The sequence below is a fragment of the Condylura cristata genome, unplaced genomic scaffold (genome assembly GCF_000260355.1).
Source record: "Condylura cristata isolate star-nosed mole 26May11 unplaced genomic scaffold, ConCri1.0 scaffold00006, whole genome shotgun sequence".
In the NCBI taxonomy this organism is placed as follows: Eukaryota; Metazoa; Chordata; class Mammalia; order Eulipotyphla; family Talpidae; genus Condylura; species Condylura cristata.
Window position 1 is genome coordinate 37,322,332 of NW_004567107.1, and position 16,760 is coordinate 37,339,091.

General features: G+C 40.1%; 1 protein-coding gene across 8 annotated transcripts in view; it reads left to right on the forward strand.

The window, feature by feature from the left end:
- Nucleotides 1-16,760, forward strand: part of TRPM3 (transient receptor potential cation channel, subfamily M, member 3) — a 466,950-nt gene that overhangs the window by 224,810 nt on the left and 225,380 nt on the right. For all 8 annotated transcript variants that reach the window (XR_001145147.1, XM_004677587.1, XM_004677602.1 and 5 more), the window contains exons 4-5: nt 7,083-7,296; nt 10,137-10,261. Coding sequence is in view for 7 of the 8 variants with exons in the window: in XM_004677587.1 (XP_004677644.1) it covers nt 7,083-7,296; nt 10,137-10,261 (339 nt within the window). In the remaining variant the exon portion in view is untranslated. The remainder of the gene's footprint in view (nt 1-7,082; nt 7,297-10,136; nt 10,262-16,760) is intronic.

Here is a 16,760-nt window from a genome sequence, read left to right on the forward strand (position 1 = left end):
TTTTTGTACCAAGCTTTCTTGAGATGCTGTTCTGAATGTCATTAGCTCATGACATAGACGTCCTGCTGTGTGGCATGAAGGACAGAAAGGCAAGCAGGGAGGTGATGCCAGGAGTTAGTTACTTGAGCTTAGTTTATCTCTTCAAGGTGAAAATTGGGAAGCTAAGGGCATGAGAAGGGTGAATTAGGTAACCAGAGCAACAGTGGTGGCCCTTTCCCTCTGGACAGTGCTTTTTAAAAGTAAATACCTTTACATTTTATTTTAAAAGCTGGACAAAGTTATATGGGTAAAAACTAAGGGCTAAGAGGTGACTGGTTATCAGAACCAAATTGCTCCATACAGTATCAAGTCCAGAATACCAAAGGATGATTGCTACTATTATTTTTTAAAATTAAGCAGGCCCAGCCTGTTCACCAGTCACTTCCCAAATAGTTCAGCATTGAGAACAAAGGCCTACTTTTTAGCAAATAATACTTGAAGAACTAAAGGCAAGTTATTTCTTGTAAGCAAAAATTCACAAGGTGAGTGAATGTAACCTGATCCCATTTATATGTATCCCTTTTTTACCATACCGGGTATTCTCACAATTCATCTTCACAGTGTCCTAAGAGGTGGTCAGGTTCACCCCCATTTACAGGAGAAGGTGATACTGGTGAAAGGATTTGAAGTGCTGTGTTGTGATGTGTGCATGTTAGGGGAACACCGCCACGCCAGGTACAGAATTTAGTACACTGACTTCTTGTTATTTATAAGATGACCTCTCAACAATTCAAGAGTTCACAAATGGACAGTCAGAACTGCTTATCTTGACAACGAAAGGCGCTCCTAATTTCAAATCACATTGACCATTTAGCTCAAATTGATTAATTGCTCTGGGCACAACCACTTATGACCTTGAAGCTGCTGATTCTGCACCCGAGTTAACTGTTATAGTACAAGCATCTGGAGAGCATACTGGATACCCTGATTTGTATGGGTTTAGAGATGTAATGTAAATGTGGAAGCCTTCAGAAAACCAGAAGTGCTATTTTATCCTTAGTTTTATCTATTATGCCCAAGACCATTTGTTTAAATGGCTAAATAACAACAAAGACAAAAAGTGTTGGGTGAGTTCATTTCCCGCCCCTCCATTTTGGTCTTTTATCCTTCAGGAGAAAGGCACAACAAATAACAAATAATGGCCAACATCAAAGGAACAAGAACACCTAGCACTTGTGTTATTTTCCAGCTTCTGGCTAGGCAGGGTGGGCTGCAGGTAATCCTGTGTTCCTTTGTGTAAGAATTAGTCTTGAAAAGGGATTAGGCAGTTAGGATAATTTAAGTACCTTGCCAGTGGCTGAACTTCCTTCTGTATGCCTGAGTCACTTTCTATTTGCTTGTGTGGGGTAATTCCTCCAGTAGTAAAGGAACTACTACTCTTTAATTTTAATGTAAAATACTGTATGGTTCTTCCCTTTGGCCCAGTGACAAACAAAAGAAGCACGTTTCTGATCTGTGGTCTGGGAAAGAATTGTAATCCTTGCTATACACGTGGTCCTTTGGGTGCTAGGTCTAAAGCGAAAGCTCAAGCCCCACCCCACACCTTTGAAGGGAACTTGTATTACCAACAAGGTTCCTGTCTGAATCATGCAAATTCAACTCTAAGGAGCAGAGCCCAACCTAGACTGCAGTGTAACAGCCCGCTTTAATAATGAATTAGCTGAGTGGTTATTCATTAAATAACTAGCTCTGAGGTTCCAGTCACTTACGGCCTCTGGGTCTAAGTCCTATCTGGAAAGCAGCAGAGTTGAATTAGGTAATTTCTGGTTCCCAGGGTGGCTGAGGTGTTTCTAAGTTCCTTTTTATTTCTAACATGTAATTACATCCTAGCCAATAATAGAAGGCTGGTGAAAAATCTTGGTCAAGTTAAACATAATCCCTTCTCTCAAAGACCATGAAATATGTAGCAAAAAACCTGACATTTACATGCTGAGTAGGATGTAGTTATATGGCGTCGAAAATAATGTCTTTTAAGACAAGGATGATTTATGCAGATAAAAATGGAGAGATTGCATTTTCTAGGACTTGGGGAACAGCTTAAAACAATAGAGAGAGATGTAGGGGAAAGCTTCTAAGTAGGTAGGGTAAGAATGTCATGGTGTAGAGGACCCTGACAGGCAGAAAGGTCATTTATATATGATGTAGCACTTTAAATTGAGAAATAAGATGATCAACAAGGAAATGGAAAAATAAGTCAGCCTCCAGAGTTCTTACAGAGAGCGCTGAGCTAGAGAAACCACTATGAAGCTATTGTCATAATCTGAACTGACATCCTAGTAAGAATTTCTTTTTAAAATGACAACTGAAGGCCGAGGGAAAGGCCTGATTGAGAGCACTGATTTGAGAGTTGATCATCAGGGCAAGGAGACTGGCCCTGGAGGTAAAGGGGGAGGGTTAAGAAGGAAGCAGAATTTCTATGTTTGAGGCTAAGAGCCTTATCTCTGCTAACTGGCCCCCTCTTCATTATCGGGGGAAGGGCAGATTGAGCCCAAGGCATGTACATGCCCCGAACAGGGTAAACTCACCAAGGTGCTGGCTTACAGTTTTCTACTCTGTGGAGTGAAGAACTTGAGAGCTGAGAGAAATATGTGAAGAGCCTGTGTCCTGACGGAGGCCAGACCAGTTCAGGGTAGTTCTCCCTCTGTAAAAGAACATGGAGGGGAGAGGGAATTGGGTCATTCATTCCCCCCACTGGAGCACTTATTAGCTGAGTAGTACTTGGTGAGAGTATATAAACTTCCTTAGTTTCCTAACTAAGGGGGTGGGGGGGGGGGAGAGATTAAACTACTTTGAAAGGAATTTCAGCATTCCCAGTAGACTTGCTGGTTATTTTCCAGGGAACTGCTCACATAATCAATAGATTGGGTCCTCATTGTTCAATCGTATGTGTAACTTTGGACACACTAAAGGGAATTATTTACCAAATAAGATTTATTAATATGCATTTGGATTATTGCCAAGTTGTATGAATAACTGAACCATAGAATGTGTCATCACCATTGCTGTTATTTTGCAATCTCTGTGGAGCTGAAGTCTGAATTATCATTTTCTTCACATTATATAACTTACGAAGATATGTGATGTATATTCACACCCAGATATTATCTGTGGCTGAGTCTCATATTATTTACCTGGCTGAATAATCCAAATTATTTAGTCAGTGATAAGAGAGGCATCCTGATGTTCCAAAAGCCACGACAGCAGCTGCTTGTCTTATTTTTCAGGCCAGCGCCGTGCTCATGTTTGCCATCTCTGATCTTTGGGACGACATCTTCAACAACCCTTCAGACATGCTATGCTGGCAAGGAGCATTCTAATTTTAGAAATGTTACTCTAGTTGAGATGTTTTTCTATATTTAAAAAGATATAATTTGTATCTCATCTTATTCGAGTCTTTAATTGTTCTGCTGTAAAGACAAAGAGTGATGTCTTAAAGTTGGTGGCTAAGAAGAGAGTAACTTGAAAAACTATTTCTTACCATCTCTGAGTATTCTTGCTTTGTGTAGTTTAAAGCCTTGTCGTTCTCATTACTAGTCTTTTCCCCAAATATGTCTTTCTGGAATTAGTAAAAAATGTTAAAAATTCAATCCAGCTGAACCACAAAATTTCAACTTCCACTCAAATAGCACAGATCTAGTGTGTAGGCATAGGAAGCAGTTTTTTCTTTCACCTTACAGATTTCTTATGTAAACACTTTTCTTGAAGATTCTCAGTGAGATAATATACATAACAACAAAGACACAATAAAAAAGTTGTTTTTTTTTTTTTTTTTTAATCTTTAAGGATAACTGTCAGCTTCCACTGTAGGGTACCTTCCCTTGGCTCCACAGCTCCTTGCATGTCACAAAGGTACGCATCACTGTTAAAACTTTGTTGATGAATATTTGAAAGTCACTGCCCTCTGTTTGAGCATTTGAGTACAAAATATGCCATTTCTCATATTGTAAACTAGTTAAATTGTGTTGCTGTAATGTACTTGACTAACATTGCCAACTTTTACTCATCCACCTTGGAAATGATTTTTGCTAGATAGATGAAATCAATGTAGAACCAGCTCTACTGGAGTCTAATACTACTTTGAAGTTTTGATTCTATGTTTATAGGAAATTTTAGCTCTTTGGTACTTCTTGATGATGTGCTTTATTAAATTACTTTCATATTTGATGTGTATTTACTTTATGTTTAGCTAAACATATTTCAAATATACTGCAACAAAATAATTGACATGCAACTTTTGAGTGATTTACAAAAATGCAATTTTGCAGTTCCAAAAAAAAAAATGGCAACAATTTAGCCTTATTTAGGATATATAAATAACCTTATTTATACTTCTGAAGCATGTTTGCATGGTATGCTAAATCAATATTAATACTTAACACATTCCAAAGGGAATAACTTTCTCTTCTTTCACATACAACATTAGCCTTAGAATATCTTAACTGGATTATTACCACCGAATTTACATGCTATATTACCCACTGCTTGCCTCTATCCTTCTCCACTATAAATTTGGCTCTGTTGTCTGCAGTTCACATTTTACAACAAGTATTTTTTTTTATATTTGCTGGATATTTGCAATACAAATATAAAATGTAAATATATTTAGCTAGCATTTATTGTCACTCTTGTATAAAAAAAATTATGCTTATAGAGCTGGGGTACAGGCCAGAGGTTACAGGGGCGGTGAGAGGATGTTCACCAGAGACAGAGCAGGGCGGGGAGCAGAACAAGACGACTGACAAAGTACACTGCTGAGGAGAGCAGCAGGTAGGTCAGGAGAGGTCTGTCGCGCCATGTGGGTCACCTCCGGGGCGGGGATCAAACTTAAGCTGAAGTGGTTTTAGCTTCTCAGTGCTGTGCTTTAGCCTGTTGTACCACCAGGGAGGGCACTATTACCACTCTTTCCTGCATCCCAGATCATCTACTTGGGATCAAATAATTTTTGAATGGATGGATGAAATATATATATTTCAAATATATATATTTGAAGTCTGGTAAAGGTAAATTTGAGTTTGGTAATCTGAAGATGTACACAATTTACTCATTTGTGAAAGACATTCTTGTAAAGAGAACTCTAGACCGACAGTTTATTTCTCTTGGCCCATTGAAGATGCTGGCTTCTTGCATCTGTTTTTGCTGTCAAAGAGTAAGTCCTAGGTCAGTGTTTGTTGCTTGTAGGTAATGTTTTGTTTCCAGATGCTTTAGCAAACTTTTCTCCTCCCTTTGGTGTTGACTGTGACATATCTGTAAATGGGATTTCTTTTTATTCATCTTATTTGGAATTTATTGAGTTTCCAGAATCTGAGAATGTTTATCTTTGAACAACTCTGAATGTCAACCAATGTATCTTCAGAATTGTCACTTCCCATTTTCTCTTTTATTTATATCTAGAATTCTGATTATTTTCTCAAGTCCTTTTTTTTTTTTTTTTTTTTAATGCTTTCAGTTCCTTTGTCTTTCTAGACTGTAGACTGCATCTGACTTATTTCTCTGGATTTACCCCTGGCAGGTTTCACTTTATCCGTTGCATTTTTCATTCAAATTATTCCATTTTCTAGTTCCGTTTTTCCTCTGAGCTATATGGTCATGCCTTCATCTGTGTTTTCCCTACTCATATTTTCAAATTTCTCATTTACATTTTTAGATTAGATTGAAAGAACTATTTTGTATTCTCTGACCATGTTAGTATCTTTGGGGGTCTTTGCTACCAGTGGTTCACCTTCAGGCTGCTCTATTGCCCTGTCTCATTCATGGTTGCATTTTTTCCTATGACATGCTTACTTTCTCCTGGGAATTGAGACCTGAATTGACACATTTCTTCACAAAGAATTTGCATCTGCTTCCCCCTTGACTCTGCTAGCATCATTAAGCACTCTGTTTGGAGTTTCTCAAACATGTTGATAGTGTATTTGGACCAGAACCTGGGTGAGGGCCCACTGCTACTTCTAACACTCAAAGGGTAATGGTTTGCCTCTTCTACCCAGCACTCTAGCTTACTCAAGCATGTTTCCTCACTCTCCTCTACATCAGACTTGTTTTTTCTTCCTTCCACTTGAGAGTGAATCCCTTTGAAGTGCTCCAGATTTACTGGGGGCCTCCCAATAGACTCACTCATTCTGCATAAAAGCATAAAGGCAGATGCTCAGTCTTCCAGGCTTAATAGAGCCCTCAAGACCAAAGCATGCTTTGGTATTTCCTTCACTGATGGAGTTCCAGCTTCCACTTTGTTTAGAAACCTAAACACCACCTTTTTTCATGCCAGCTCTTCAATGCATTTCAAAAGATCTCCAATATACTTGCTCAGTATTTCTTTATTACTAGTTAGAGATGGGAATCTTGTGGTGATGAAACTGAGACTTAAATGGGAATCTATGTTATGAGTATATAGACATTTATCATATGTATTTGTGGCTTCTTATTTATATGGACTTGGGATAAATTTAATTCTAACACATCTGGTAACAGTGAATATTACATGCTTAAATTATTTCAACTGTTAGCAAGACTAATGGACATGCCTTTAAGAGATAAAACATTCATAAGCAGTTATTATGTATTTAAAGAAATAGAGCCAGAGAATACCTAATTTTAAAATCCTCATTACAGTATGTAGAACTGTCAATAACATCTCAACATAATAGCATTACAAAACAATTCTACCTAGGTCCAGTTCATATGAAATGATTGCTTACGTTGAAAATATTTTAGGAACATTTGAGCTGTTGCACAATATAAAGAACATGATTTCCTTTGAGTTAAGAATGGCTTCTAGGAAAATGTGTGCCGATTATGCTGCATTTTATAGAGTCAGATGATTGTAAAGTGTGTAGTAATTCACAATTTCAAGAAAACCTTTTGAGATGGTGAGTCCCTTTGTCTAGTGAAGTCTCACTTGGTAAAGCCAATGATTTGTCCCTATTAAAAAAATATGATCTTACCTGAGATGTTTCCTCAAGTAACCACACGCATCATTGCAGTCAGTAAAGAGGAGGAGCCGTGCCCCACCCTGCCCCTCTCCCTAATGGATGGCCCTTCTTTTCCAGTACGTGCGAGTATCTTTTGATACAAAACCCGATCTCCTCCTCCATCTGATGACCAAGGAATGGCAGTTGGAGCTTCCCAAGCTTCTCATCTCTGTGCACGGAGGGCTGCAGAACTTTGAGCTGCAGCCAAAGCTCAAGCAAGTCTTTGGGAAAGGTCTCATCAAGGCAGCCATGACCACTGGAGCGTGGATATTCACTGGAGGCGTCAACACAGGTAACTCGAGTGGGACACATAGGGCCATTAGGATGCTGTGGCTGTTGTTTTCTATACAGTTGCATGCATTTGCAGCCCCCACCTCATCTGCCATGTGTCCACACTCACTGCTTATCTCTCCTTGCTTTGACTCTCCTTCCTTTACCTAAATGATAACTATACTGTAGTTATATAGTAAATAACTATAGTCCCTTCAACGGCTTAGCTGACAGCAGAGGACTGTAGTTATTTCCATAATGCTAAATAACTGCACTTTTATTGACAAAAAATTACTTACACATAAGAAACAAGGTAGGATATTTAATACTTAGCTATACAGAATTGTTAAAGTTTACACTAAGGGAATTCACAGACTATTTTCAATCCCCCAAGTTGCTTGCTGAATAAGCACCCAAGAATTCCTTAAGGACTGACTTTTGCTCTGAATTAGAAGCTCTGCCTCTGTTATCTAAGTGATTGTAAGTTTGATGCAAATAACTTTAAATTTGCTGAATGTTCTCTCCATCTAGGATATAAATCGTGACAGTATAATCTAGACTACTATTGTTTATTAGTGGACAATATTTCATTAAGTCAACTCTGTGCCAATAGAAGACACACGCTGCATTCTAAGCAGTTTTTTCTACCTGACAAATGAGTTTCTACATTGTGATACAGCCTGGCTGTCAAATCAGTTCTTACAACTTCCCTTACAGTTAAGTGCTTACCTGCAGAACATTATTAATGGGCAACAGATAATGGAATGGAGGCCTATAAATTGCTTTGACATATTTTCCCAGTCTGAGTCTGAAGTGCCAATTGGAAGAACACAAGTCATACTGCAGTGACCTCAAACTTACTGTAAGACTCTGTATCTATGAACACGTTGTAATTAGTACTGCAGGGCAAAGGACCAGCTAGTTTTTGTTTGTTTATTGTTATCTGAATGTTTGTGGTTTGGATAATGTGTGAGCTAGACCAGTTCTCAGAAATCTCAGCACCTGGAATTTGGGAACATTCAGGATCCAGCTCCATTGGCACGGGTAGGCGTGACCCATTGTCACATTGTTATGTGAACACCTGACTCGGTCTGTAAGCTGACATGAGCTTAGAGTGGCCTGCTTGGTCAGCTCGTTCCTATTCTGTAGTAGTCAAATATCTAGAGCCATTTTCTTTCAATGACTATTCAGGCATTAGGTGCCAACTGTCTCGCACAGCTCAGCTGGCATCATTTGCCTGAATTTTCAGTCTTTGGTTGTCTAAGTATAACCTTCACTTCATGTACAAGTACAACTCATTTTCTAAAAGTGCAGGAGAGATTCTCTCCAACCTTCTGTTTCTGGGAGTTTGGAACAGTATTGTATTTCTTCTTCTATAAAATACATACAATGTCAAAAAATTTACAGCACAAATCCTATAAAAATGTACCATCTCTAACTCACTCTAGCTTGATGTTGATCGCCATACTAAAAGTGAGATGATGCAGGCAGCACACCCAGGTTAGGTAGGAGGTGATGGGAGAATGATGGTTGGCGGCAGGGGGGGCATACCATAAAGTTAAAGTATCCAGGACTAACCCCAAAAGGAGTTTTACACTCAATGGAAAATATCAATACTGTTATTCACAGCTTTACTCATATTTGCTTTTGTTTCCCAGTATTCTCTGGTAGAAAATCCACAGATAAGCTAGTGAATGAAATTGATACTCTTCTTATGATGCCAAACAGAACTCAGCATGGATGTGTGGCTATTTACAGTCTTGTTGATTTTGTTTTTTAAGGAGGCTTCTTCTGCTTGATCTGCTGTTTCAGAATTGAGTTTACACATATGCGTCTTCTCCATGATTAAGTTGCAGTGTTTTGTGTTGCACATCAGAACATGCTGGAATTTGTGCTGCATCACCTTGCATGAGCCAGTTTTCTTTAACATAATGTTATCTGAATGTTTGTGGTCTGGATGATGTTTGGTTTGCTGCGACATTCCCGAGCTCTCCCCTGTGCTAGCCTGCAAGACCCTAACCCTACAAGTTGTCCATCAGGGAGTTTTAGGATGAGGGGAAACGCCCTCATGTGTGATTGATTCCTGGTAAAATCTAGTAGGTGATGTCTGAGATATTCAAGATATGCAAACCACAATGTAGTTGAAATGGAGAAGAAATCAAATTGAGTAGGTTTCACAGAGATGACATTCATTGCCTTTTTTGTAAGGGAACAGGTGAAATTTGTAAGTGGAAACCTCTTCTCTTAGAAAATAAATTCTTGACATTCTCTATCTTCTATGAAAATGATCACTGACAGGGAGGTTGGGAGATTGGAAATTGCATCTTATTGAAACAGTTTGAGACAGGTGAGAGGTGGGTTCTCTAATTTATAAAGTGAATTTTCTCACTAACCTATAGGGGGAAGGTCTTATGACAAGAGGCGAAATAAAAATGATGATAAAAAGGTTTTATTCATGTAGTTTTTGCAATTCCAACACAATATGCCAGAATTTCCTTTACAAGGAGACTTTCCATATTGAAACCATTTCCTTTACAAGGAGACTTTCCATATTGAAACCAATTAACAAACCCTGAGTCAAGTAACGACACTGAGTGATCCTAACTGACTGCTGAGAGTGTGTTACAGATGCTATATTAGTACTTCCTATGGGGTACACTCTTGGCTCTTAGCCATACTAACACATTATGCTTGTAAAAACAAGTAAAAGATTGCCTGTAAAAAGAATACACATGTTTAAATTTAGACAAAGTAGAATAAATACATTGCTTGAGTTCATGTCCAAATTCAGCAACTGTGGCTGGCATTAGAGACACAAGTTTACATTCAGTGCATTTAAAAGACAAATCTTTTTCTTCATAGGAGTTATTCGCCATGTTGGAGATGCCTTGAAGGATCACGCATCCAAGTCTCGTGGGAAGATCTGCACCATCGGCATTGCTCCCTGGGGGATTGTGGAAAACCAGGAGGACCTCATTGGCAGAGATGTAAGTCTGGGGCGTTACTGCGTCTGTGACTGCCCCCCACCTCTCTTCCAGCTCCTTTTGTTCGTTTTCCACTCATTTCCCATTCTACTTAGTCTCTGTCCACTTTTCTCCCTCCCTACGTTCCCCCAACTTCTCTCAATACTTTCCTGTTTCTTGTCCCTCTTTCCTCTGTATCTCTCTCCAGTGTATCTATCTCTTCCCACTCGACTAATTTCTTCACTTTCCTCTGGTTATGACAATCTCTGCCCCCAATTCTATTTTCCCTTACGCTCTCTCCACTCACCTCACTTCCCTTTCCATATTCTAGCTCTTTTCTTTGTCTTAACTCCTCTCCCCAATTTTCTTGTTCCCTATTCTATCCTCCCTTTTCTTTATCAGCTTCCATCGTTCTCCTAGCTTTCCTCATTTTCTTTTGCTCCCTGTAATCTTTTCTGTCTCTCCCGCTCGCTATCTCCCCTTTCTTTTCACAGTACTATCTTTTCCTGTTGTCCACATCTCTCCCTTCTCTCTCCTTGCCTATACTCTATTTCCTCACTTTCCACTTCTGTTTTTGTTCACACTCTGCCTCCTTTCCCCTGTCTCTCTCTGTCCTTCTCATCCTCTCTATCTCCCTTCTCTCCTTTCCACATCCCATTTTAGGCCCTATTGACTTCTCTTTCCCTACCCTATCTCCTGTCCTCTGTCTTTCCCCCTCTCAATGTCCACTTCTATCTTTCTCCCTCTATTTCTTCCAGGTCTCTATATTTGCCCTTGCTTTTGTGTCTTTCCACTTCAGTATCTCCCATTTCCGTCTTCTCTTTCCCATCTAGTTCCACTGTCTCTTTTCCCTTGCTAGCCACTTTCTCCACACATAGTTCTTGTGTCGACTCATCAAATTCTGTATTTTATCTCCTACTCTCTCTACTTCACTCTTTTTTCTGTTCCCTTTCCACATCTGTCCTCTCTATTTCCTCTTCTACCCAATCTCTTCTCACCTGTTGCTCTCCCCTCTCCCTTTTTCTCCTCAGTCTCCCTAACCTTCCCCCCATATCCTCTGTGTCCCACTACAACTATATCTCTTTCCTTCTCCACACTTTCTTCTTACATACTACTCTCCAAGTACTTTCAGGCTCTGAGGTAAATGGATATAAAAATACTGTGTGCTTTAGAGAAATAGTCACACATGCTTAGATGTCATCCACCTCCTCCCCAACATTTTTTCCATTCCGTGTCCCCTTAAGAGCCTGGATTTGGTAGTCATGTTTCTAGGGTTTGAGTTAATCTATAGTCTATATATGAGTGAAATAACTGCAGTATTTGTCTTTCTGCTTCTTATCCATTCTACACTAGAGGGAGATTATGCTATGTTGGGAGTGCTAAGAATGCATCTTTTCTCATCTCTTCCCACTTCACTTCTCGATGTCCTCTTTCCCTATTCTAATATCCCACTACCTTCTTCTCTTTTACTCTCTCTCTGTTCCCACTTGACTATCTCTTCTCTCATGTCTCCACTTCTCTATTTCTCTTTACCTGTCTCTCTGTTCACTTCAGACTATCCTTTCTGTCTCTCTTCACATTTCTGTGTCCACTTCTGTCCTATCTCTTGGCAATACCTCTGTTTTTCATTATTCTCCCCTCCCATTCCACTGTCCCTTGCTATCTACTCCCTCTAGCTTCTTTTCTTTGTCTTAACTCTTCTGTTTCTCCTTCAGTCCCCTCTCAACTTCTATTTCCTCACTCTACTCTTTCCATTTTTTTTCCCACACTCTCTTCTTACTCTCGCATTTCTGTCCTATCTGCTCTCACTCGTTTTTCCATCTCTCCCCACTTCAGTCTTCTCGCCCACTCTTTCTCTTACCTTCTCCTCATCACTCTCACCACACACAAAGAGGGGAACTGGAACACAATATCCACGCCTGTCCCATCTCCTTGCCCTTTTATCTCTCTCTCCTCTCAGTTTCCCATCTCTTTTTAATATGCTCCCTCATCTTTCTTATTCCCCTTTTATATCCTATTAATTTCTCTTTCCCTATTCTATCACCCCCCCACTTCACTCTCTTTTCCCCTTTCTATGTCCATTTCTACCTTTCTCCCGGGTCTCCCATATCTGCCCTTTCTCTTTCCCCTTGCTTGCCACTTCTCTCCACTCTCTCGTGTCCACACCTCTGAAATTCTCCATTTTACCTCCTCTCTCTCTTCCCTAACTACATCTCATTTCAGTTACCTTCTCCTTACCCTCTTTTACCTCCTCTCCCTTTCCTTTTTTCTTCTCATCTCCTCATTCTGTCTCCCTCCACTGCCACTATCCTTCCTGTTTCTCTTCCCTTCAATTTCCCCATTGTTCTCTTCCTTTTCTTTCCATGCCTCTAGGTCTCCCTATCCTATCTCACAACCTCCCACTGCTTTATCTCTCTTCTACCTCTTACCTCTCCTCTTTGTTCCCCGTCTCTTGCTTTCTCCACATGCTCTCTTCTCACACACTCTTCTCCAAGTACTTTCAGGCTCTCTGAGGGAAAAAAAAAAATCAAAGAGGTTAAGTAGTAACAGCTCCTTAACTGCTTCTATTGTTGTTGCAGTGAAACCATTATTTATTAGAGGTAAATCTATGCATGATTTAGAGGAATAGGCATGCATGCTTAGATGTATATCATCCAACTTTTCTTTCTGCTTTTTACCCATTCTACACTTAGACAAAGATGGAGGGAATTATGCTATGTTGGGAATGGTAAGAATGCATTGTTGTTACTAATGGCTGAATAGTATTCCAGTGTCCTATTTCCTTTCTCTGTTCCAACCTGTTTCTTTTCTCATGTCTCCACTTCTGTATTCTCTATTTCTCTTCTTCTCTGTCTCTCCGTTTGTTCACTTCAGACTATCCTTCCTGTCTCTCTGCCACTTCACTTTTCTCTCATCATCTTCCTCTACCTATGCTATTTTCCCTTTCCACCTGATTTCCCTCTCAACTTCTCTCCACTTTCAGCATACTCTGAGAGGGGGAAAAGAGAACACAAAGTCCATTCCATACTATCCTTTCCACCTCTTTTACTATCTGCTCTACTTGCTTCTCCTTATTTCCTCTGCCCCTATCAATGTCCATTTCTATCCTTCTCCCTCACTTTTCCCTCTAGGTCTCCATATCTGTCCTTTGTTTTGTGTCTTTCCTCTTCAGAATCTCCCATTTTGGTATTGTCTAGTTCTACTCTCTCCTATTCTCCCAGCTCTATCACCTCTTACTCCACTACTCTCCTTTCTGTGTATCCATTCCTTTCTTAAATTCTCTATTTTATCTCCTTTCATTCTACCATCGCTTTTCCTCACTTCAGTCTTCTCCTCTACCTCCAGATCTCTTTTCACCTGTCTCCTCTCAATTTCTACTCATTGCTCTCCCATCTCTTTCCACATTATTCCACCCTCTCCTCTCTTTGCCCTTCTTAGTGTGTACTTCCTTCTCACTCACCCTTTCTCTCTTCTCCCATTTATTTTGTGTCCCCCTACAACTATATCTCTTTCCTCTCACCCCCATGCTTCTATCTCCTTTCCTTCTGTGTTTACTTGCCTATCTCCCCATTCTCTAACCTTGTTTCTTTCCATGTCTCTTGCTTTCTCCACACGTTCTCTGAGGACCAAAAAAAAAAAGCTAAGTAGTAACAGCTTTTTAACTGCTACTGTTGTTGTAGTGAGATCATTATGTATTTATTACTGAGGTAAATGGATATAAAAATACTGTATGATTTAGAGGAATAATCACACATGCTTAGATGTGTGTCATCCACCTCCTCCCCGACTTTTTTCCCATTCCAAGCCCCCCTAAGTGCCTGGATTTGGTAGGGTTTAGCTTTATCTACTTAGCATAATTCCCTTAGTCTATGTTGGGAATGGTAAGAATGCATTTCTATTCATGGCTGAATGTTATTTCTGTGTCCTATCTCCTGTTTCTTTTCTCTCTCTTCCCACTTCTCAATGCCCTCTCTTCTCTTTCCCCTCTATCTCACCTTTCTCTGTTCCCACTTGACTATTTCTTCTCTCATGTATCCACTTTCTGTTACCTTCTCCCCATCCCTTACCACTATCCCCTCTCCACCTCACCACTGTTGAGAGGGGTGAACTGGGACAAAATGTCCACTTCTGTCCTATTTCCTTGCCCTTTTATCTCTCCACTTCATACTATCCTTCCCACTCACTTTCTCATCTCTTTTATTTTGCTACCTCATCTTTCTTATTCCCCTTTTATAACTTATTAACTTCTCTTTCCCCCCTTTCAATGTCCATTTCTAACTTTTTCCCCTCACTTTTTTCTCTGGGTCTCCAATATCTGTCTCTTTGCCCTTGCTAACCACTTCTCCGTCCACTCCTCTGAAATTCACTATTTTACCTTCTCCCCTCTTGCTTTCTCTCTTTCCCTATTCTATACCTCACTTCTCTACTCTCCTGTTCTTCCTCCACTGCCTCTATCTCCCCTCTTCCTTTTATCTTTCTCATTTCAGACTATCCCACCCTTCCCTTTCTCTTCACCCTATCTCTTTTCTCTCACAAGTTGACTATTCTGTCTCTTCTCCACTTCACTTTCCTCTCATCTCTTTTTCCTCACTGGTCCCTTTCCATATTCTAGCTCTTTTTCTTTGTCTTAACTCTTCTCCCTACTTTACTCTCTTTTCTCCTTCTCTATATCCTCCCTTTCCTTTATCAACATCTAGCTTTCTCCATTTTCTCTTGCCTTTTTTCTTCTTTACTGCCTTTCTGTTTCTTTCTTACGCTTTTTCCATTGTCCACATCTCTCACCACATTCACCATACTCAGAGGGGGAAAAAGAGAACAAAATGTCTACTTCATACTATCTTTCCCACTGCTCTCGCTTTCTTTTACTTTTCTATCTCCTCTCTACTTGCTTCTCTTTATTTCCTCCTCCCTCCCTTTCATGCCATATATTAACTTCTTTTTTCCCTTTTTTGTCTTCTCTCTCCACTGCCTCTATCGTTTCCCTTCTCCCTCACTTTTTCATCTGGGTCTCCATATCTTCCCTTTGTTTGTGTACTATCTTCCATTTTGGTCTTCTCTTTACTATCTAGTTCTACTCTCCCTCCACTACCCTACTTTCTGTATGTCCATTCCTTACCACACTATCTCCTTCCAATTCTCCTCTTTGTCTGCCCACTAAATTTCCCTAATCTCATTCCTTACTCTCACTCATACTCCCTGTGACCATTCCTCTCACTTTACCATCACTTTAGTCTTTTCCTCCACTTCAGATTATCCTTCCTGTTTCTCTCCCAGCCTGTTTTCACCTGTGTCCTCTCAATTTCTACTCATTGCTCTCCCATCTCCTCTTACATACACTCCTCTCCAAGCACTTTCTGGCTCTCTGAAGAAAACCAAAATAAAGAGCTGTCATTACTTAACTGCTTCTACTGTTGTTGTAGTGAAACCATGTTTTTATTACTGAGGTAAATGCATATAAAAGTGTTTTAGAGGAATAGTCACACATGCTTAGATGTGTCTCATCCACCTCTTCCCCCCTCCCCATGCCCTTATGTTTCTAGGGTTTGTGTTAAATCATGCACTATTTGTCTTTCTCCTTCTTACTCATTTTACTTAGACAAAGATGGAGGGAATTATGCCGTGTTTGAAATGGTAAGAATGCATTTTTATTAATGGCTGAATATTCTTCCAGTGTTCTATCTCCTACTTCTCTTTCTCCACTTGACTCTATCTTCTCTCATGTCTCCTCTGACTCTCCCTTTTATCTTTGTTCAGACTATCCTTCCTGTCTTTCTTCCCCTCACTTTTCTGTGTCCACTTCTATCCTCTCTATGTCCCTAACCCCCCTTTGCTTTTTGTATTTCCATACTCTGTCTCCTCTTGCATCTGTTCCCTACCCATATTCCCTCTCCCCACTTTACTCTTTCATTTCTCCTGCCCTCTTTTTACTATCTTTCTTATCTTCCACCACTTCATCCCCTATCTCTGTCCTCCACTATTGCTCTTATTCATTTTCCCATCTCTCACCCCTTCCTCCCACTTCAGTCCTCTTCTTTTCCCTCACCTTCTCCTCCCACCCTTACCTCCATCCTCTCATCCTTTTTTGTGTCCTTTTCTGTTTTTCCCTATTCTCTCTCCATACTCTGAGATGGGGAAAAGAGAAACAATTTCTACTTCTCTCTCTTGTGTCTCCTCCTACTCCAGTCCTGTCTCCCTCCCCTTTATCTTTCTCCACTTCAGACTATCCTTCCTGTTTCTCTCACATGTTGTCTCTCTGTCTACTTCTCTCCAGTTTCCCCCTTGTTCTCTTCCCTTTCTCTCTTTCCACACCTCTGGGTCTCCCTTTTCTATTTCTGCATATCTTTCCCTGTTCTCCTTCAACTTTGTACTCCTCTGCCTTTCTCTATCCTCCCTTTTTTTCCTCTTCCTACACACTCTTCAAGCTGCTCTTTAGCTGCTTCTACTGTTGCTGCAGTGTGAACCCATTATATTATTTAGAGGACTAGTCACACATGTTTAGATGTGTATCATCCACCTCCTCCTC